Genomic DNA, 23,730 nt, shown 5'->3' on the forward strand with positions numbered 1-23,730 from the left:
ATGATGAAAGTCTGAAGTAATGATAGGACGTATCTGTAGTTACACCCCCCCCAAATAGAAATTAAATTAATTTTTGTGCTGAAAGAGAATACTAAGGTACTGTACATTATGATGTGGTCGGTCAGTAACTTCCTGCCAGCTGGTGGCTATAATTATATCCCCCCCTTAATACTTGAATCTTCCTCCTTTCTGTTTTTCTCTACCTTGAAGAGTCTCACCTACTCTTTGTAGCCTCTTGTAAAACTCTTTGTTTTACAACTATCTATTTATTTAGGCTTTAAAAACATGCATGTATTGGGATATACTGGGGAGAGGGGGGAAGGATGCACAGTTATTGTATCAGGAACTAAATCTTTGATTGTAATTTAGTGTATCCCATAGGATATCTGGCTGTTTCTCAGTGCATATCAGGAACAATGAGGTTAGCATTCTGTAACTTTAATGAAAACATAAGTAGTCCCATTTCTAGTTTTAAGCAGTTCAAGATTAGTATTCTTGATAGGCTTAATAGGACTGTGCAAACCAATTATTTTGACTCACTAAATAGCTATTATTAACATAAATTATTGTTTCTTAATAATAAAAATTCAATAACATTTTTTTAATTCAAACTGATCTTCAGCATTCTTTTTATGTGTTCCTTTTATCAAACACTGGAAAGATGGAATGATTTTTTTCCTTGATCTCCTGATAATCATTTTTACTTTCTAGAATAAGGATATACATTCTATAATGGCATAATTATTTTTGTTAAATATTTTCAGAAGGAAACAACTTCTTGAAGAATGTTAGTGGTTTTAATGAAATGTCCTTTCTCTCCACATGATTTTGTTGTTGTTGTTTTGTCTCACATTCTGTCAGCAAGGTAAGGCGTTATTGCAACATATGTTTAAAAATATTAATTGCATATTTATCTTACACTGTACGTAATTTTTTTATATTACCAAACATTTATTCATGTTCCCTGGCTATATTATCTTCTGTTGTTGTTCTTACCAAAGAGGCAGATCCTGCTGTCCTATGAATTGTCAATGGACTCCATTAATGATCCTCTTCGAAGACAGAGGTTAATGAGTGCAGCCACTGTTATTACAGATAATTTGCGTAAGTCATTCATTCTTCAGAGTTTTTTGTACAGTGCTTGAGTAACTTGACCTAAGAGATCAAAATGTCACAAACAATCTGCATTGTGTAGAAGTCACTGGGGGAAATCATGCTGTAGACAAAAGTGAATTTCAATAAGATAAATATTCTCATACCTCACATAACTCTAACTGTAACTTGAAATTACCAAAGGTCATTCACATCTGATCAATAAAGTCACTGGGGTCTGTGGATGAGGGGATAGCAATGTTGTCATTTATCTTGACTTTAGCAAGGCTTTCTGCAGTATTTTGTCTCTGTTGGGATGTTAAGGTCTTCATGAGTGGGCAACCAGCTGATCAATGAACTGGTTGGGTTCTTGGGCTTTGAGAATCTGGTGGATGTGTTGTATTATACTTTGGGTCAGGTAACAAAGGGAGTACTGCAGTGTTGTATTCTATGATCCTTTTTGTCCTTTCATCATCATTAGTGATCAATGACAATATTTACTCTTAAAATTTGTGGATGACACCAAACTGAGGAGGAACAGTTGATGCACTGGGCGTAAGAGCTGCCATCTAGAGGGATGGGCTAGTTCAGCCTGGAGGTGAGAAGGTTTTGAGGGTTTTGAATATCAGTCTTCCACTATGTAGGACAATGTTTCCAGGAAGATAGAGGTGGGCTCTTCACAGTGGTGCACAGTAGGAAGACAAGACACAACAGACATACTTTGAAAGAAAAGAGCTTCACACTATTTATAAGGACAAGCTTTCACCATGAAGACAGTCAGACTTTGACATGAGCAGGGGGTTGGACCAAGATATGGGAGAAAACTTTCTTCATTTTATCCTGGATTTTTTTTTACAATGCATGCTGCATCTGTGACTATGCAGGTACAACTGACAGAAAAGATAATCTGGGTAATAAACATATGAAGAGGTGGGTAATATCACCTGTTTCTGTAATTACAAGATTTGTTGATGATAATCTTTAAATGGCCTGTGACTAGTTTGTGTAGAATGGATGAAACTATTTTTTGTATCATGCTATTCTGCTCACAAGTTTGATTTTTTATCTCAATCTTTTCTATGATTGATTGTCTTTTTCTTCATACAATGAAATTCCACTCAATATTACTAATGTCACTTTCCCTTTTTTGTCATTTAGAATTGCAGGAGTCAAAGCTGAAATTCCCTTTATTTTGGAAACGTTTTGCTCAAAAGTATCTTATATGGAATTGTAGCCCATTCTGGAGATTAGTCAAAGAGAAGGTGAAATTAGTAATTTTGGATCCATTTGTTGATCTCATAATCATGATTTGCATTATAGTGAATACTTTTTTCATGGCTCTGGAGCACCCTGATATGACACCCCTTTTCAAAGACATGATTTATATAAGTGACAAGGTAAGTTAGTACTACTGTAGAGTGAATATGGAGGTATTGCCCCAGACCGACTGGGTCAGCCTCATAAGATGTATTTTTTCTGTGACTTTGTAGTGAATTTCTTTTTCCTCTTCCCAGGTCTTCACCCTGATTTTTGCAGCAGAAATGATCTTGAAAATCATCGCTCTGGATCCTTACTACTACTTTCAGCAAAAATGGAATATTTTTGATAGTGTAGTTGTTATGGTGGGCTTAATAAGTTTTAATGCAAATCTGTCATTTTTCAGGCTGGTAATCATTTCTTTATTCTCTTTTTAAAAGTGCCCATGTTGTATAGATTTGTAAAAACATTACAGTGAAATACCCTCAAATTATTTTACTGGTGAATCTATTAAATCTCTTTGTAAGTGAATAGTAAGCCAACATGGATGTTAAATTAGAATGAATATTAAATGAACATTAAAAAATACATTTAATATATTTATTATACTGTGTATATTGGATACTACAAATCCTCTGGCGCAGTGCTCCCCCTTAGAGATTTGACTTTGCAGAAAGTTCATCAGTGTTCTATTTGGTCTATACGATGGCACTGATCAAATACATTTCAGATCTTCAATCAGGAAAATACATTATCTGAGAGAGTTTTCATGAGCTTAAAGACAGCAAAGGTTCCTTCTCTACATAACTTTTCCTTTTGGGTTGAGAATTGTAAAATAGTGTGGCTTTCCTCAAGGCTTAGGTGTAGAAGTAGGCTTTCCACCATCTTGGGTAAAAGGACTCTCTCTCAGATATCTATGTATAATGCCACTTTTTTCTATACCCTTGCAGTGTATTCAGAATTATATATGCTAAATTTACTAATTATTTTTAATATTCTTCTTAGCTTTTCAAGAGTCATCACACCTGGAAAGTCACTTGAATTCTGTTTGTTCTTTTGTATTGACTGAGTTTAACAGCTCAGAATTCTAATTTGACTTAAAAAGTCCCTTTTAATCATGAGGGTGTGATGGTATATATCCCATCCATTTTTCCAAGTCTGTTGTGTGAAACAGAAAAAATTCTTCCCATTGTGATTTGATTATACTTGATGTAGTCCAAAAGGCAGTCATTTCATAAACCTCGTCCAAGTACCTATTAGCTGATTATAACTTTTAGTAGCTGTAGTACTGTGAGTAATACAAATGAACTTACACATGCTGTTATTTAACACGGCATGAACAATTTGAAAGCTTGCCTGAGCAGTTCTCCATCCTCAGCAATATTAACCATTTGATCTTAAGCACAGTACTTTTGGATTAGAACAGTTATAAACCTTTATTTGGGGGACAAATTATGACGGTCTTATTGGATATGGTCTTTACTGAAGTGAAGACAGCAGGATATCTTTTTGTGTTTGTGTGTTTGTGGTGTGCTATCTGTGCAGTGTTCTGCTACTCATTGTTCTCTTGTGTTTTACTTGCAGCTCAGGATCTTCAAATTGGCAAAGATGTGGCCAGCCTTAAATACTCTTATGAAAATAATTCTAAACTCAGTTGGTGCTCTGGGTAACCTCACTCTGGTTTTGATTATCACTGTATTTATTTTTGCTGTAGTAGGAAAGCAGGTTTTGGGAAAATGTTATGAGACTAACTTCTCAAAAATAAATACAGACAGTAATTTACGCTGGCATATGAAGGATTTTTGTCATTCATTCCTGGTCATATTCCGAATATTATGTGGAGAATGGATTGAAACCATGTGGGAATGTATGGAAGTGGCTGGAGAAGGTCTGTGTCTTCTCATTTTCCTGCTAGTCCTGGTGATAGGAAACTTAGTGGTGAGTTTCAATCTATTTTTCAGTTTCTACTGAATGCATTCAGTTACATTTGCATCTTTTTTTCCCTGAGACAAACATAATTCAAAGAGTATTCACATTATTTTATTTTCTGGATATTAGTTAACATATTTGGTTTTGGTTTTATTTTTTTCTTTCTTTTTTTTTCTGGCTTTCTCACACAAGAGTTAGCCAATAATCAAAATACACAAAATGATTAATTCTGCCAAAGTATGGAATTGCAGCACTTTTAATAATTTGGTGAGAATTTGCTTTCTTCATCTGTTGAATTGCTGTGATCAAATAACCAAATTGCTTTTAATGCTTACCAATTTATCCGTACAGTATCAAAAGCCTACAGTACCGAGGTTTTCTAGTCTGCTTGACTGATAGTCATTTTAACATATGTTGTGAGCTAGTTTATTCTTCCTGCCTGCCTATCTTGCACATATACTTTTCTCTCAACTTTTCACAATCTTCTGTCCTTAAGAAGCGTTATTGGATTTTGTTTATAATAGCTGCAAATATATAAAACCCATTAAGTACTGGATTTGTTAGACAATGCAATAAAATTTCATAAAAGACTGGGGTAAGTCATCAAGAAACTACCTAGTCTGTTTCTATACTCCAGTAAAGGATGAGTTATGCCTTAGTCCTGTTTTTAAAAGTCTCACTAATGCAATCTTTTTGTTGTTCTTAACCCAGAACGTTTTTCTGCAAAGCACAGCCTTGTTCAACAACTTAACATTGTTTGAAAATATTATGTTTTCTTTTGCCTGCAGTAATCACATTTTTTTCCCTTATCTTTCTTCCCAAGAATCTCAAACTTTCTGGAAAATTCAGCATTTTAGTATACTCCCCCTCACCCCCAAGTAGATGCTTTGGTAAAATACTCTACTACCATGAGCAGTCAGCATAAATCTTCTTATGCTTGGTTTATTGGTCTATACCAGATCTCTTTTGATTGCGTTACTATTAAAATTTATTTTTGCCCGCTGTTTTACAACCAATTTACCTCCTTGTACATTATGGATATCAGAACATATGAAATTATATTTTATATACCCCCCCCCCACACACACACACACTTCCTTCCTTTTTCTCCTGTCTTTCCTTCCTGAAGAAGCCATAACATACACAATTAATTTCCTGTTATAATAGCAAATAATATAATTACTGTGGTTGATGAAAAGAGAGAGTGAGATTTTTAATCTAAGGAAGGTTTGCTGAAATGTTATTTTTCTTTGTTAGAAGCAGCAGTGTCTTCAAGTTACTTTATCTGCTTTAAGGTGCTCAACCTATTCATTGCCTTGCTGCTGAGTTCGTTCAGTACCGACTCCTCAACGGGTCAAGAGGAAGCTGAAAAACAGACTAAATGTCAGATTGCCATTGCACGGATTCACAAGGGCCTGCAGTCTGTGAAAGAGGGAATTTTGGATAAATGTGGCAAAATAATGAAAGGAAACCTCAAAACAACAGCCAAAAAGAATTCTTTGGTGAAAACTTCTACCCAAGACCTAGAAGAAAATAGCTATCCCATGACAGATGTCACAAAGGATATAGACAACAGTTTTTTTGACATTGGGTATTACAATACTGAAGAGAGTTCTTCAGTACCAAGGAAATACGAAGAATTTTCAACTTACCATAGTACCTGTGTTCCCATTGCAGTAGCAGAGACTTACACCGATGAAGGTGGTGATAATCAGAGTGTGTACACAGAAACTGAATACAGAAAACGGGTAAGAAATGCTAATGTTTGAAAATTGATTGTAACTTTGAAAAGCTAATACAGTCTTGAAGATTCAACAGTAAATGCTACCCACAACCAAACATGTGAGCAGCAAACTCAGATGTAGCAACAGGCTGTGATTACTATACTGTAATTAGATTAGCTTGTTAATAAATTTTATGTAAATAAATTTTATGAACATCTGTTGTGGTATGACTGTGGTATGACTGTGAATCTGATATGCTTTAAATCTATGAGAACAGGTAGTTGGGCTCAAAATGCAGTTACTTAACATTATGGCAAGGCCAAAATGTCAAAAGCAGATGCTGGATTTGGTTGGATTGTCAGTGTCTAGCTGGAATAGTGGAAATGCACTTCCTAGGCTTTTGGTTGCAAGAGAAGGTATTGTCAATGGATACCTCTGGACAAATTCTCAAATAAATTGCTGATCACCTTAGAATCACCAGTGGCTATTTGAAATATGTTTTGAGTTGGATTATGTATCATGTTAGGAGTTACGTATTGCCTGGCTTTTGTTTTGGCAAAAGGACTGAAAGCTGATCGGGATCACTTAGCTCTTCCTCTTGGAGCCAGAGACTGTTGGGGTGCAGCTGCTGAGGCCGAGCCATTTCATCAGAACTTAGTATGTTGGCTGCAGGAATCCACCAGTGGGATAAATGTATACCTTGAGAAATTATACATATCCACAGGATAACTACAGCACCAAAGTGTTTCACACTGAGGAAGAAAGTATTATTTTATGTGCCTTTAAAGGATATCATTTAATTCTCTGTAATAAGACAGACATGCTAAGTTTTGTGAATGCTTTAGATTCTGTTAAAGAATTTTAACTTTCAGAATGACTCTCAGGAAGAAAAAGGTAGAACGTCAATTGTTTTGCATTATTTCACTCAGGGAGACAGATTAAAACGTAGAGAGCAGTGCCAGAGTTCAAGCAGCTTCAGTCAGATTTCTGGGACTTCAGAAACTCTAAGTTGCTTTTCGGAAACGCACCAAAAAAAAGGACAAAATGAGGTATTCATAACTTTTGTCATCTTGTGGAATATGCTAGAGATGAAAGTTGTCTCAGTGGTTCTCTTATTCAGAGATGACAGGACAAGTAGTTTCCAAACAGTAACAAGTGTAATTCATGCTGTAGATGGTGCATCTCTCAGAGGTAATACTAGTTTAAAACATAGGGGTTTGTGTCTCATGAACAGCTGTGGCTACCAGTGTAACTTAACTGTATTATTTTCTACAAAATAATTGAACAGAAATTAAACAAGGAACACATTTTCTTTAAATTCATGTGATACTCTTCAGTTTTATGGATTTTTGCCGTCATCCTTCGATGCAAAAATTTGTTCTCTAGAAATGGTTCCCCAAAAAAACATAGTTCTGGTGCAGAAACTTTAGCTTATTCTAATGAAGTGCAGTTCCACATAAAAAAAAAGGTCATGGCTTGCTTCCAGAAAATTAAATGGAAGTTCAGTAACATTGGATCACTTTTATATATATATATATACTTTATTTGGATCAGAGGGGAGTTTCATTTATGTAGAATATGGTGACTTTATTAAGGAAAAACAAATAAATTCTCTTCTTTGCCTTTCTTCTGTGCAGAGATTTGATGTTGGTAGCTATTCTGAAGCCAGCACTGTGGATCCAGTTGCTCTTACGGACATATTTTCCCAGCCTCAGAAATCACACCTACCTAAGCCCTGTTTTGGTGAAAGTAAGAATATTTTATTTATCACAGTGACACCAAATGAACAAAGGTATCTGTTTGGAACATTTCCAAATTGACAGATACTGTTTGCCTGAGACACTTATTTGTACACATAAAAACTCAAATAAATGTAACTGATGCCAGCACACAACAGAGGCAGGAGTGGGATGCCTGAACACAGGCATAGTACCATGTGAAATGTCTGAGAGTACCAACAGCAACTGCATGGGGGTGGCAGAAATGACATAGGATATCCCAAAGGGCCTAAAACGAATCTAAATGCATGTGTTTTGACGGCAAAATGCCATCTTTGGAGTGTGATTCGGTCTTACATTGAGACACCAGACTGTAGGTATTTGTATGTGAATGAGGGCATTTAAACACTTCTGAAGGGGTAGCTGGAGGTCACCCAGGATATTCATCTTGGTACCTGGTATCTGAAGAGGCACACGTCAACTGAGTTTGTCTCAGCTCCCAGTACAGTGGGTAAATATCCAGTCAATACAACTAATGGAATTTAGAAGACTGTACAGCTCAACCCAGGGTGGACACCTACATCTGATTGCCTGAACTGCTCCAGAGACTACATTGATTCTGATGTTTCAATCCTGTTGACTTGAGAGATGAATGAAGAAGGGTGTTTTGGGAGCAAAATAGTGAACAGAATGTAGTTGTAACACCTCTGTAATGCAACCAAGTGAAATAATCAGTAGAAATAATAATTTACTAAACCACGAGTAAGGTAGTATCTTTTTTCAGATCAAAAAGAATAAATGCAGAGAATAAAATAAGCATTTTATATATATATAGAATTAATAACATTTTAGATGAAACCCTTGCAGAGGGGCTTGTCTGCACAAAAGCATCTCTACTTTTTCAATGTACGAGATATGTTCTATTAAAAGAGATTACTGCTCTCTACAAATTCTGTCTTTTCTTTGGCTGTAGAACTTTTCAGCAACAATGAACATTCATCATCCTGCAATTTCTGTGGCTCCATATTTTCCATGAAACCAATATGCTGTTCTTTTTCTTTTCAGGTTGTGTTGAATGTTCTCCGTGTTGTGCAGTAGATATCACTAAGTTTCCAGGCAGCACTTGGTGGAAATTTAGAAAAACCTGCTACAAAATTGTCAGACATAGCTGGTTTGAAAATTTTATCATTTTTATGATAATATTGAGCAGTGCAGCACTGGTAAATTTAATTTAATTTCTCAAAATTTGAATGAACGGTTGTCAGTAAGGGAAAGGCATCCTATTGTTTCATTTATTTCTTCTTCTATTCTAGATGAGAATATAATAAATGTATGGTTTGGTAGTTACAAGGTTCTCCTGCATTTGTCTAAGATACTTAAATGGATGGAATCATATTCTTCTTCGCAGTTCTTTATGGAACTACTTGCGTGTTTAACTGGGAGGCTAAACAAAAGCTTAAAAAATGGTTTACCTCCAAAGCTGTAAAGCAGACTAACTGCTCAATAAAACATTAGATTCAAAATCATCCAGTTATTACGATTATCAGAATTTAAAAGTGAAGATGGCTGTAAACTGATAAGCTGACCTAATGTTTAATTGCTAATCTGATTGTGTCTGTGCCTACTAAAGAATAAGGTAATTTTTATTTGATTTGAAAACATATTCAGTAAGTTTACTGAAAGCAGTTTACTGAAGTGAGAAAGGAAAGCGAGTTATTATTTAATGTACTATAGGACCTAAGTTGAACACGAAAACATTTGGTGTCAAGATGCAAAATAACAAAACAATAATTATTTATTTTAATCAAAGACTTCTTGTGGTGTTGAGAACTTTAATGTTCCTAAATCCTGATGTCTTCTTGCAAAAGGGGACTTGCCCACTTTCTGCTAATTTATAAAGTTGTTTCCTGATAAGGAATTTCCTGAACCAGCTAGAATGAAGGGATATTGTATCTTCAGGCATGTCTGGAGTTTGGAAGTAAATTAAGTAAGATGGTGGTCATAGAAAGAATGCATAGAAAAGTACATGGTAAGTGCTCAGAGCAAGGAAGAAGTTAGCAATGAGAAGTTTTAAAGAGCATCACTACTAATGAGTGGGTAGTTTGACTAATGGATGGAGATGAAGGTAGCCAAGGTGACAGTGAAAATAACAAGGCTAATTATCAAAATTGCTCAGTAAAAAAAGGTAGAAAATAGTAAATAGGATAATGTACATGAATGCTGGGAGTTCTCAATTACCTACAGTCAAGTTACCAGTCTTGTGATCACAGTGACAGTTGCTCTGCAGATTTTTCTCCTAGTCACACTAAAATTGAATGACCACTGTAGGGGGAAGCCACATTGGACACTCACCAGATGTCTTTTTAAAGAAGGGTAAAACATAAATAAGCCAAAGTATGTGATTTTCAACCCATTTGAAAATGAGAATGTAGTTATTTTACAATTTCATTTTTTACTTCTAAGTATAAAACTAAGTAGGTGTTGCCAATATTTTAACATGAAATGCTTATAATAAACCAAACTGTATGTTCTTGTGCAATATAAAAATAATTTGCCTTAAAACTACTGAACAGTTTTAACCTGAAAAATTCTGAAATTCCAGGCATTTGAAGATATTAACCTTGAAAAAAGAAAAACAATTAAAATGCTCCTAGAGTATGCTGATAAAATATTTACTTACATCTTTTTTATGGAGATGCTTCTGAAATGGATAGCTTATGGTTTGTACAGCTATTTCACAAATAGCTGGTGTTTGCTTGACTTCATCATTGTATGTGTAAGTATTATGCTCAACTTGTATTATAATTTGAATTTTGATATTTTGTCTTAAAAACTACATGTGAAATTGGATTATGATTAAACGCAAGTGTAAAAGACAGATCAAAACTGAAAAGAATTGCATTCAAAAGTGACTGTAAGACAAATTTAAATGGAAATTGTACATAATAATTAGAAATTTCTTAAAAAAAACAACCAAACAAAAAAAATTCTACCTTTATCAAGTATTACTGCTGTTGAGGACGATATTGGTACACACCTATTCAGCATATAGCAAGAGTGTAATTAGCAATCAGATATAAAATTAAAGGAGGTTAATTAGATATGATAGAAAAATGTGAAGGTGCTGGCAGCTCCAGCATTTAGAAACATTTATTCTGAATCCCAAAAAATTTAAATAATGAATTATTGCCATATAAGAACAAAGTATTTTTTTCAACAATACACCTGGAAGATACTGAAATTAAATAGTTTAAAATAAGGACATCTAAATAATTGGCTTCCAAGAACATCAAAGTAGCTGTTTGATAAGCTCTCTGAATATTTAGCATTGAAAGTTGTCAATACTAAGAAATTTCATCAGAAAAATCAATACTATGACTATTTAAAAAGAATATAAAGCAATTACTGTAGCATTTATAGATCTGTAATTTTCATGGCAATGCTGACCAAAACAGAGGAAAACATGAAAATGTCAAATGGCTAGACAATAAGATAAAAAATTTTAATAGGAAGGAAGAGGCAAGTTATGAACTGGGGTGGAGGGGGGGGGACAGGACCCTAATTGTTGAAAGATTTTTTCCGTTCATTTTCTGTCTTATGAAGATCTAAAATCAAGACTGGATGTCTTTTTAAAAATGTATATTTTTTTTCCTAACATACTATCTTAAGTTGTAGTCATAATGGGGAATTACTGGATACGCTTCTGAGAATAATTGTAAAGAAAATGAGAATAATTTATCTGAATAATTCTTTCTAGCCTTCTTAGTGTATGACATAGTTACCAATAGTTACCAATTTGGTTGTCGTACTGGAATTTTGAAGTATTATATGAACTGATTTTGGAAAAAAAAATAATTGGAATGAAAAAAATGTCATTATTTGAAAAATGTCAGAAAAGAATAAGGTAAAATTCTATCATAATAGCTTTAAGTGTATATTTTTTGCATTTGAATTATTGGTCAAGAATGCTATCACAGTAAGTCTGTGACTGTCTACTGACACAAATAAAACAACTTTTTTATTTTATGCCAGTTAATAATCTGTTTCAATTCATTTAACACAGCTTTCATTCGTTTCCTGGGGACTAAAATCTGTTTCCCAAGACAAATTACTTTGTTCCCATGGGAGTGCCCTGAAATCCCTCAGGACGCTGAGAGCGCTGAGGCCTCTTCGAGCTTTGTCAAGATTTGAAGGGATAAAGGTAAGAATATTAGGAGCGGTGTGTATATTTTGTAATAGCTGCTTTCAAAAACATAAGAACTTGACTGGACATGACCCAGAGCAACTTGATCTAGGTTGGAGCAGCTGATGTGTTTCTAGTGTATTATGTATTTCTGGTGAATATTATACAAGACCATGATAAAAGGCTTGGAACTTTCTCATAATGATAGCAATGAAACATTTCTACAGTGGTTATTGTGTGAGGTTCATTTTGATCTGGAGGGCAAGCTGGTGTTCTCTTACAAAACTCCTCCAAGATAAATAAGGATTATTTATCATGTTGTAGTATATGCAGATCTTTCTCCTATATTTGCTTTTTAGAGTCCGTAGCTACAACAGACATTTTTTTTTATGTATTTGATTTACTCAAGGATAATTCTGGCTGCCATCTGTTTTACTTCCTCAGAATGACAAGATAGATACCACAGAATTACATACTAAGACAAGCTTGATGTTGGGCTGAAGGCTGGCTTTAAATGTCATCTGCTAGTTTTTATATGGGTGAGAATCTGCCATAGATAGAGAAGAAAAAATAATTGTTTTTGTTGTTTTGTTGTTGTTGTTTGTTTGTTTGAGAATATGCTCTATTGAATGTGAAAAAATCATTCTTTTCATCCATTTTATTTATTTAAGGTTGTTGTGAATGCACTCTTGGGAGCTATCCCCTCGATCCTGAACGTTTTACTCGTCTGTGTTGTCTTCTGGCTCCTGTTTAACATTGTAGGAGTAAAACTACTTGGAAAAAAGTTTTGGAAATGCACACTGAAGACAGGAAATATCAGTGAAATTAAAAACAAAACTGACTGTTTAAAAAATAGTGGAACATGGGTGAATAATGCTGTAAACTTTGATCACGTTGGAATGGGATACTTGGCTCTTCTCGAAGTGGTAAGTTCTCTAAGAACATGCTCAGTTTCAACTTCGTTAAGGAAAGAGCAGCCCAACCACACGATGCTACTGCATTTATCTCACTGAAATTGGGCATTTTTTTAGCTTAAATAAATATTTCTCATATCTATGAGCTGCTCAGATCCTCATAAAGAACACTTCAATGTGTGCATCTTTGTGTTAAAATCAAGCACACTGTTTCATGGCTTTTTGATTTTGTTTTAATTTTGATAAGCACACTAGGCCTGAAACAATCTGATTGTTATTGGATTTAAATTAGTCTCATTTTCTTTAGACTAAAAGTTAGTCCCACATTGGGTAAGAGAGAAGGAGCACGGTGGTGCTTTTTATATTGTCTGCTATTATGTAAGTCATGAAGAGTATCGATGCTAATTTACTGATCTTCCCAGTACCACAACAAAGGAGACAGAAGCACTTTCTAAAGTGGTTGTTATCCTCATGTCCTGTCTAGATTAAGTTCTTTGCCCTACACCCTCCACAGGCTTTTAGAATTCTGCAGAATGGCTAAAAATTGCAGGAAATCATCATTTGCTTTTCAACTTAAACTTGTTTTCTTCCTTTTTGGATATATTTGCTAATTAAACTGAAACTTTTACTGTTTTCCAAGAAGTACAGAATTTACAAAAAGCTCAACTTAGAGTGAACTATAAAAGACGTTTCACAGGATTCACACCCAATTTTTTTTTGAAGGACACGGTATTTTTTTCTTTTACTAAACTCCAGTAAATCATACAGCCAAGCAGATCTTTAGAACATTTTTTATAGTACTCTGCTCACTTTTCCTCAACAGTTAACAAATTTATAATTGTTCAACCAAAATTTTTAGGTTATTTTATTTTAATGAGAATAAAATTAATCATGCAATTGTTTTTAGGCGACTTTTAAAGGTTGGATGGACATTATGTATGCAGCAGTGGATTCACGTGAGGTACGACACTAAAATGAAATGAACTTATTTTTCCTTCCCTTCTTTACTTTTTCATACATACAATTCACTTTTTCAGCTTTGTTTGCATTATCAAGTCAGAAATACATGCAGATGAATGCTTCAAGCTATGTAGTGAAAAAATAATCCTGAGAATACCAAATGCCTGAAATGTAGATGAAAGAAAATTGGTCAAAATAGTGATGCCACACAAAAGCCTGCCTACTTTATCAAGAATGCAAGGGCAAGTCCTTTTTTGGAAATAGAATTGAGAAGGTCTTGGAAGCATTATGCCTCTGAAGCAAATTTCCTTTTTTTTTAAAAAAAAAGTATACAGTAGCATTAAAAGAGCATGCATGTTTAGCAGGTATTTCTAGAGGTTTCTTCCCTATGTTTGATACTCTTACTATTTCTTCCCCATTTCTGTGTGCTGTTTCTCATTCTCACTAGTACAGTATGATTTAACTTTTTACATGTTTAATTTAATTGCCTTTTCCTTATTCATGCAAACACTAATTGTGAAGTGGCTGCTAATTAAAAATAAGGTCATTCCTTGTAGGGCTTTTCAAGTGAGCTGGTATTTTAAAAATGCTTCTTGTCTGGGATAGCATTCGGGAGGATGACAATTCACCGAATTGTTTTAGCCTGAGTTGTTTTTCTCATCTAGGTGTTCACAGTATTCCTTCTGATTGGAACTGATTATCTATTATTTAAGAGTAAGAATTTTTGCTAGAGCAAGGTTTATGCATCTTCATTTGTAATTATCTTTACATACAGTCACAAGACAGAACAAGACAATTGTTCTACTTGTACATGTAAATAAAGTTTTAAATATGCATAAATAATCTATCAATCCTGACAATAAAAAGGTTGGTTGTTATAAGTTTTGGAAATGACAAAGCTGTTACTATCCAGTTTTTACTAATATTGTTTTCCTGTTTGGAATTTTTTTTTTAACAGATAGATGAGCAGCCAAGCTTTGAAGCATTCTTACCCATGTACTTTTTTTTTGTGCTTTTTATTATTTTTGGATCTTTCTTCATGCTGAACCTTTTCATTGGAGTGGTTATCAGCAATTTTAACAAACAAAGGAAAAAGATAAGTACTGTATGAACTAATTTAGGGTCTCTTGTAATCCTGATTTGATTAACTGTATGCTTGTTTGACACCTAGATATCTAACATTTTCAGATAACTATTTGACTGGAGAAATTTAAAATAAAATTTAGTCTTGTGTTTCAGGTTTTCAAAATAGGATTCTTGTTGCCAGCTCATTCTTAGGCATTGTTTGGTAGTTTTCCTTCATTTAGTAATTTACCTGTAAATCCTGTTTACATGATAGGTCCTTCTTTTTGCTCTAAGTAGGGAGTAGGGAGTAGATCGTTTTAGAGAAGTTAAAAAAAGTGTTATACAGACTTTGCTACAGCAGACTGGAATTCTTTTCTTCTGCTTTGAGGATTAATTTTGGAGAACAGAATAACTCTTTGCTGAGAGTGAACACCTAACCCATGTGGTAAGGATAGTCAAAACCCATGACTGCTAACAGGAGAAGTAGCCACTGCTTTCCTGGTAAAGAAACTTGAAAATAGAATCATAGAATCATAGAATATTCCAAGTTGGAAGGGACCCATAAGGATCATCAAGTCCAACTCCTTGCACCGCACAGGTCTACCCAAAAGTTTAGACCATGTGACTTAGTGCACAGTCCAAACGTTTCTTAAATTCATACAGGCTTGGTGCGGTGACTACTTCATTGGGGAACCTGTTCCAGTGTGCAACCACCCTCTCAGTGAAAAATCTCCTCCTGATATCTAGTCTGAACTTCCCCTGCCTCAGCTTCACCCCGTTCCCACGGGTCCTATCACTGGTGTTTATGGAGAATAGGTCACCTGCCTCTCCACTCCCCCTCGCGAGGAAGTTGTAGACCGCAATGAGGTCCCCCGTCAGCCTCCTCTTCTCTAGGCTAAACAGGCCCAGTGACCTCAGCCACTCTCCATACGTCATCCCTTCTAGGCCCTTCACCATCTTCGTCACCCTCCTATGGGCGCTCTCCAACAGTTGAATGTCCTTTTTGTACTGTGGTGCCCAGAACCGCACACAGTACTCAAGGTGAGGCCGCACCAGTGCAGAGTAGAGTGGGACAATCACTTCACTTGCCCTACTAGTGATGCCGTGCTTGATGCACCCCAGGATACGGTTGGCCCTCCTGGCTGCCAGGGCACACTGCTGGCTCATATTCAACTTGCTGTCAACCACGACCCCCAGATCCCTCTCTGCGGGGCTGCTCTCCAGCGTCTCATCTTCCAGTCTGTATGTACAGCCAGGGTTGCCTCGTCCCAGGTGCAGGACCCGGCACTTGCTTTTGTTAAACTTCATGCGGTCTTCATGTGGACCTGGAACAGGTCTTAATCAGAACTTCTTCTAAATTAGCTACATTTTAAAAATCTGGTCTTCAATAAAGTACTCTACAGATTAATTTACTGGGGTTTTAAAAAAATTCTGTGGCGAGTTCCATGCCTTCTCCCTAGAAAGAAAACAGATAACCCTTTGTTAAAGCCCATGAAACACTGCTTGCTTTCTCTCCTCATAGTATTTAGATTACCTATTATTTTTATTCAATAAGAAATTGAAGGAATAATCTTGGAATGGAAAACACAGCCAGAGAAAAGAAACAGTTAGCCTTCCCAGGTACACTTCAGCTTCTTTGTGCCAGAAGATAATACAAAGCATCTGGAGCCTTATTTATTATCCATAAATATGTTGACTGAGTTCTCTTCAATTGAGGTTTAATCAGTCCCTGATTCATTTAGGGACTGAATGTGCCCAGAATATTAAGGGCAATTGAGTCAATTAATCCACTTGGAAGTCTTAAAACCACTAAGCATTTTGCTCATTAAAAATATACCACAAAAGCGTACTGACAGGAAGTTTACAAGTTCAAGGTGCATGTTTGGAAAACAGAATCTCCGTAGGATCAATTTAGTTATTTCCATATGTTGACTTACACACAAAGTGTGAAAGAAGTACTGCCTTAGGTAGAGATAGATTTAAGAAAAAAAAAAAAAAAAAGGTGCATAAGAAATTCTCTACACCAGAATCACTTGAGGTGATTCTCCACCTCTACTCTGATCTCATGAAACCCCTCTGGAATGCTGTGTTCAGCTCTGGGACCCCAGCACCAGAAGGACAGGGAGCTATTAGAGTGAATCCAGAGGAGGCCACGAGGATGCTCAGAGGCTGGAGCACCTCTGCTGTGGAGCCAGGCTGAGGGAGTTGGGGTTGTTCAGCCTGGAGAGGAGAAGGCTCCGGGGAGACCTCACAGCGGCCTGCCAGGGCCTAAAGGGGGCTGCAGGAGAGCTGGGTCAGGGGTGGTAGGGATAGGACACAGGGTAACAGCTTTAAAATAAAGGAGGGTAAGTTTAGGTTAGGAATTAGGAAGACATTCTTCATTGTGAGGGCGGTGAGGCCCTGTCCCAGGCTGCCCAGAGGAGCTGTGGCTGCCCCATCCCTGGTAGTGCCCAAGGCCAGGCTGGATGGGGCTGGGGGCAGCCTGGGCTGGTGGGAGGGATCCCTGCCCATGTCTGGGGATGGTGCTTGGTGGGCTTTGAGGGCCCTTCCAACCCAATCCATTCTATGATTTCATGGTTCTATGAATAAATAGAATTTTCAGAGATTTTTTACTGGAGTGATTGGAAGTGCACATGCCCTACAAAACGTTGTTACAGGTTTATTTTATAAAATGCTAATCATTCAATGATTTTATGATGGCTTCTCCTGGATATTTGGTTCAAAGTGATTGGTAGGTAGTACAGATGGCGTAGATGTTACTAGGAAAAGTACCAGAAATTCGTAATAAACAAAATCCCATAGAACTTGGTCCCAAAGTGCTTACTCGTATTCCTCCATTGACTTTCTAGCCCACCCACATGCTCTTTTCCTACTTTTCCCAAAAATATAATGAAAATAATTTAAATTATTATTGAGTCTTAGGCCATTGTTAAAATATGAAATAGATTTATAAAAACATCAGAAAGGCTCTTACAGTTGAGGAGTCTGATTCATGAATACTGAGTGGACTAGATTTTCACAATCAAACCTTGATCATTTTTTTCAGTACACCTTGTCAAAGAACGAGGGGAAAAGGAGAAATACTGAAGAAACATTTTTTATTTCTGTGTTGTCTTAAATTCTATTTAGAACAGCTTTAATTCACTTTTTTATATGTAGATAAACTTGCTGGTGTTTATTTAGTTGACTGTTTAAATGTCTACTGAACAATAGTAATTTTTCCCTTTACTTAGGTGGAAAAGATCTATTTTTAACCGAGGAACAGAAAAAGTACTATAATGCCCTAAAAAAACTTGGATCCAAGAAACCTCAAAAACCCATTCCAAGACCACAGGTGAGGCCATCGTAAATAGAATGTGGTATCAAATAAAGATGGTGACCATATTTAAATGAAGCACCCAGACATCTGGAAATAAATTTATGAGTTAGAGATGATCATCATCTGCATTCTCTATAGATATTCCATAATCTTCCGTACAGATTAGTCTTTTTTTTTTTTTTTCTCCTTAATTATTGCAGTCTTTCTTTGTGTGTATTAATGTAACGCAATTTACAGCCTATTTACCACCTATTCATATGTACGGCCTATTTATAAAAGTTTAGTATTAAAAGTGTTTGCTATTCATACCATGATCTTGGTTGCTTGCGTTGCATGATATTGCTTCTGCAACTAGATGGGATTATTGCAGAAGAATAAGTAAAGAGTAGTACATGCTACTCATTATTTACTTTTAAATCATCTTACTCTTTAATTCCTCTAGTTTCTTACTTGATTTCCAGTCCTGGGTTCATGTGTTAACTATTCAGTGTTTTTCTTGCTTATGACTTTTTACGTTGAATTGCTTATACTCATTTTAGGCCTTTTTTTCTTCAATAAGTATTTCTATAAAAAGAGCAATCATAAAGTACTCAGAATGTTTTCCTGCTGAATATTTTTTTCTAAAGAAATGTAGTTGCATGATACATGAAAATACTTGGCCAATTACTGTTTTCCTTGAATGTCTAAAGAAAATAGCTAAAAATGCTTCTGGTACCTTATTATTAAGCTTATATTCTCTTAAATTCACTTTCTAAGCAAAACTTACAGATTAACACTTGATTGTTGCCTGGGTCTTAGAAGTAGCATTAATCAGTTTTCTCTCTCCACAGAATATGTTCCAAGGATGTCTCTTTGATATAGTATCACACAAGGCATTTGACATTAGTGTCGTGACTCTCATCTGTCTAAATATGGTTGTCATGATGGCAGAAAATGACGATGAAGCCGTCAAGAACGTTCTTAAAAATATCAACTATTTTTTTGTGGCAGTATTTACTGGGGAATGTGTCATAAAAATACTAGCCTTGCGACATTATTTCTTCACCAGTGGCTGGAACATATTTGATTTAGTTGTTGTGATCCTCTCACTAGCTAGTAAGTATCAACTGCTCATAATTTGTCTTACCTGTACTAAACCAAATTTCAATATGAAGTTACCACTTACATATATCTGACAAACAAATTCCAGATCCAGTGTACTGTTTCAAAACATATTCTAAGTGGTTACTTCTAAAATGTTATATGTTGTTTTCCATTATATTTTTCCAGATATATTAAAAGATAAATGGATAGTTTCCTTTCATCTTTCTTTTCCTTTCTTTTCTCTATCCTTCCTCTTACTCTTCCTTCCTTTAAAAAGTATGAGTTAAATTAAGCAATTTACAGAATAGCAAGTAAATGCAGCAACATATTTTCTACGTTATTATACTTAATCAGTGCTCTTCATAATGTTTTTATATTTTTGATTTCCAAGTAACCACATTAACTCTCATTTTCACAGTAAAAGTAAATCCAGGTTAAAAATGTATTTGCATGAAAAATGGAAACTTCTATCTCCTTTCCCAGGACTTTATTTTAAGAAGCCAGGTTGCAAGGGCTGATAAAGAAAGCTCAGGAAAGCTGAGCTGCTCAGCACCATTATAAGTCTAGGTGACTATTTATGACTGTGGAAAATCTTATTAGAATCTGCTTAGTTTTTGTTGATGTTGTTTGTTTTTTAAATAAGATCAGGTGTTTGTCATTTTCTCAGAAGAGTCATATATAAGTTTCTTGTGGAGTTTATTTGGTCTGTTTGGTCTGTCAGGATTGGGTTTTATCATAGAATAAAGAAGGGGACAGGAAAGAGTTCTCTGCTTTGTCCCTAATCACAATACCCCTTTGCTACCTACCCCATGAAACCCAGAAGAATGCAGAGTCTTAGGTCTTCTGTTTGTAATCATATATTACCTCTGTGTTACTGAAGGTAATAGTAGGGTCACAGAACGAGGTGTGACGGAAGACTAATAGTGAAGACAATTTTCCTTTATTTTCCTTTTGATCGTCTCTGATCTCATTCAAATACAAAGCATTAATGAAAGTCTTAATGCTTAGCATGTGGCCTGGGCCAACAGCTAGGAGATGAGCCCCAGGACAGGAGCTGAATGGATTAAAAAGAGTTTTTTAAAAGTACTTCAGCAATGCATAACTTCATGCACTGAATTACAGAAATCTGGGCGGATGCAGTTTCCATACTATACATAAGCTTGGTACCTCTGTAAAGAAATTTAAAGATATTACAATTTGTTTTGCTTTTCCTAAGCTCTTTCATAAGCAATTGCAATATTGATGATAACATTTTTATGGAAAGTGATATAATATGATCAGTGATCAAGTTGATTGCTTTCAACACCTGAAGCACAGAATATAACAAAATGAACATAAATACGGAATTTCATTGATATGGCTTGACAATGTTTTGGTTTCTTTTTCTTTTCAAAGCTATTGGACTTGCTGAAGGCTTTTCAAGCTTCTTCTCTCCCACGCTTCTGAGAATTTTTCGTTTGGCACGAATTGGACGAATCCTGAGACTGATTCGAAAAGCTAGAGGAATTCGAACTCTTCTTTTTGCATTATTAATGTCTCTTCCTGCTCTGTTCAACATTGGTCTTTTGCTTTTCCTGGTTATGTTCATTTATGCTATTGTGGGCATGACAAACTTTGCCTGTCTTGGCTGGGAAGATGGGATTGATAACCTCTTCAACTTTCAAACTTTTGAAAGTAGCATACTCTGTCTCTTCCAAGTTATAACATCAGCTGGCTGGGATGGTCTTTTGAGTCCCCTGATAAAAGAACCTGCATCATGTGCTCCCAACTTAAATATAACAGATAAAGACAGCAATAGTTGCAGAAATAAGGTTGTTGGTATTGCATTTTTTGTGAGCTATGTCATTATATCATTTCTCATTGTTGTAAACATGTACATAGCTGTCATTTTAGAGAACTTCAGTGTCGCCACTGAAGAAAGTGCAGATCCACTTTGTGAGGATGACTTTGATATGTTTTATGAAACCTGGGCAAATTTCGATCCTCAGGCAACACAGTTTATTGAATATTCTGCTCTTTCAGACTTTGCAGATGCACTGGCAGAACCTTTACGAGTTCCAAAGCCAAATACAATTCAGCTCATATCGATGGACCTCCCTATAGTGAGTGGAGATAAGATCCACTGCTTGGATATCTTGCTTGCTTTCACTAAAAGGGTCTTAGGAGAATCTGGGGATTTGGATAGTCTGGAATTACAGATGGAAGAAAAATTTATGGTTGCCAATCCATCAAAAGTTTCCTACAAGCCAATTACTACAACCCTTAAAAGAAAACAAGAGGAGGTGTCAGCTCTTGTTATTCAAAGGGCCTTCAGGAGGCATTTGGTGCAGCGTTCTTTGAGACACAAATCTTTCTTACGCCATCATAAACATTGTAACAGTGCTATCTTTGAAGAAGAGACACACGAGAAGGAAGGTCTTATTCCATCAGTGCTTAATGGAAATTATGGTAGGAAGATAGACAAATCAAAAACTACATCTTCCATATCTCTCCATTTATTCTATGATAATATTGCTGAAACAGATAGTGATAGTGTGGACACATAGTTTAGCCCAGGCTGCAGCATTTTTATAAAACCAATAAGAATTATTTTGAAATGGAGAAAGTCTTCAAATTCTATTAATTGGATGAAAAAATATCCTTAATTTACAGTAGTTATAGTATCCTTTAGGTATTGTGATTGTTCAGTTTTGCAAATGCGCCTTCAAATAAGTACAATTTGCACAACTATGTCATAAATATTAGAGGAAAATCAAACCGTGGATTTTTTTTTTTCCTCAGCTACTGGAGTCAATGTGTTAATTTTTACTTCTGTCATTTTTGTATTATTTCATATTTCTGTTATTATGGGATAAATCTTACAAGATCAGTTGTAATTGTAACATTATTAATAGGCACACAAGGCTGTAGAACAATGTCTCTTCAGAGATAAAGCCTGGTATGAAAAATTGGTTATTGTGGGAAAATGGAATAATTACTACATTTTCTGTGAAGGAGCTCACTTAGAACACTTGAATATAATCAGCCACTAATTTTTAGGTTGCCTGAGACCATCTTTCTCCTAATTCCTTTGGGAGTATTCATTTTTGCTTATGAATTTTTGAGTTATCTTTACATGTGCACCTAAACAGATTTAGGAAATCATCCTCAGGTGACTATGCTTGAAAGTTATACATAACTTGTTCTTTGTATTCCGTCATCTATGTCATTGATAAAGATGTTGAAGAGCACTGGTCCCAAGACCGACTCCTGAGGGACACCACTTGAGACCAGCCTCCACCCAGACATAGAACTGTTGACCACAACCCTTTGGCTTTATCCACCTAACAGTCCATCCTTCAGATCCATACCTCTCCAATTTAGAGAGAAGAATGTGGTGAGAGATCATATCAAAGGTTTTGAAAAGCCTATTCATTAAATCCTGAAGTTAGCTATACTTTGCTTAATGAGATCCTTCAAATGGAATGATTATAAGCACCCACAGTCAGAACCTACACTTAGTAGTACTGTGTCTACTACACTTAATAGATAGACCTTTTTAAGGAGTCTCTGGGGAAAAACTTTTTCTCCTTCATGAAAAGTACGGCTAAAAAGATAGCTCTGATGACTCTGATGATTCTATTGCTCAGAACACCCAAAGGGCTGTCCCTGAGAGAAATCGTATTTTGGAACTTTTCCGTTTTGTGAAAGGTCAAATGACCTGATAGAGACTGATGATACCTGCCTTCATGTTCATATATCTTAAATAATAACAGTAAAATGTTAGAAGCCCGTTTAAGACATCTTGTAATTAAGAGAGAGCTTTAAAGCATGTTAAGCATTTCATGTGTTTTGCAGTGACTCTTCAGCAATAATAAACTGTAATCATTATGGAAATTAAATAATCTCAGTATGGCAGGCTGGAGAAACGAGCTGACAGGAACACCGTGCAGTTCAACAAAAGCAAATGCTGAGTCCTATACCTAGAGAGGAGAAATCTCATGTACTAGTAGATGCTGGAAGCCAGATGGCTGGAGGTGATGTTTGCAGAAAAGTTATTGGGGATTGTGGTTGACATCATCCCTGGGGGTGTTCAAGGAAAGGCTGGACGTGGTGCTTAGGCACATGGTTTAGTGGGTGGCATTGGCAGTAGGGGGGTAGTTGGACTGGATGATCTTGAAGGTCTTTTCCAGTCTGAATGATTCTGTGATTCTATGTTACACTGATGAGAGCCTGAGCTGGAAAACACCATGCAGAATATGTGGAACAAGGTAGATGAGGCTACAATTTACGAGGTCCTACAGTTTTGCCACCTAACCTAACCCATAACAGGGGCCTAAAAGAAAGCTGGAGAGGGACTCTATCAGGCAGTGGTGTAGCCATGGAACAAGGAATGATGGCTTTGAACAAATGGAGGGGAGATTTAGATTAGATGTGATGTGAGGAAGAAATTCTTCACTCAGAGCACAAAGCGCACATGGGAATTAGGGCTGAAGATGCACCTTGC

General features: G+C 35.9%; 1 protein-coding gene across 3 annotated transcripts in view; it reads left to right on the plus strand.

Moving 5' to 3' along the window:
* Positions 1–22,680, plus strand: part of LOC118163264 (sodium channel protein type 5 subunit alpha-like) — a 44,745-nt gene extending 22,065 nt beyond the window's left edge. For 2 of the 3 annotated variants that reach the window (XM_035319777.1, XM_035319776.1), the window contains exons 12-27: positions 1,002–1,104; positions 2,251–2,489; positions 2,607–2,759; positions 3,934–4,287; positions 5,574–6,026; positions 6,932–7,051; positions 7,640–7,751; positions 8,786–8,940; positions 10,323–10,496; positions 11,784–11,921; positions 12,575–12,829; positions 13,725–13,778; positions 14,736–14,873; positions 18,072–18,176; positions 18,992–19,256; positions 20,640–22,680. In XM_035319777.1, the coding sequence (XP_035175668.1) occupies positions 1,002–1,104; positions 2,251–2,489; positions 2,607–2,759; positions 3,934–4,287; positions 5,574–6,026; positions 6,932–7,051; positions 7,640–7,751; positions 8,786–8,940; positions 10,323–10,496; positions 11,784–11,921; positions 12,575–12,829; positions 13,725–13,778; positions 14,736–14,873; positions 18,072–18,176; positions 18,992–19,256; positions 20,640–21,790 (3,969 nt within the window). In that variant the 3' untranslated portion in view covers positions 21,791–22,680. The remainder of the gene's footprint in view (positions 1–1,001; positions 1,105–2,250; positions 2,490–2,606; positions 2,760–3,933; positions 4,288–5,573; positions 6,027–6,931; positions 7,052–7,639; positions 7,752–8,785; positions 8,941–10,322; positions 10,497–11,783; positions 11,922–12,574; positions 12,830–13,724; positions 13,779–14,735; positions 14,874–18,071; positions 18,177–18,991; positions 19,257–20,639) is intronic. The other variant, XM_035319778.1, reaches the window with a different exon arrangement.
* Positions 22,681–23,730: the final 1,050 nt, after the last annotated feature.

Source organism: Oxyura jamaicensis, chromosome 2 (assembly GCF_011077185.1).
Source record: "Oxyura jamaicensis isolate SHBP4307 breed ruddy duck chromosome 2, BPBGC_Ojam_1.0, whole genome shotgun sequence".
Taxonomy (NCBI): Eukaryota; Metazoa; Chordata; class Aves; order Anseriformes; family Anatidae; genus Oxyura; species Oxyura jamaicensis.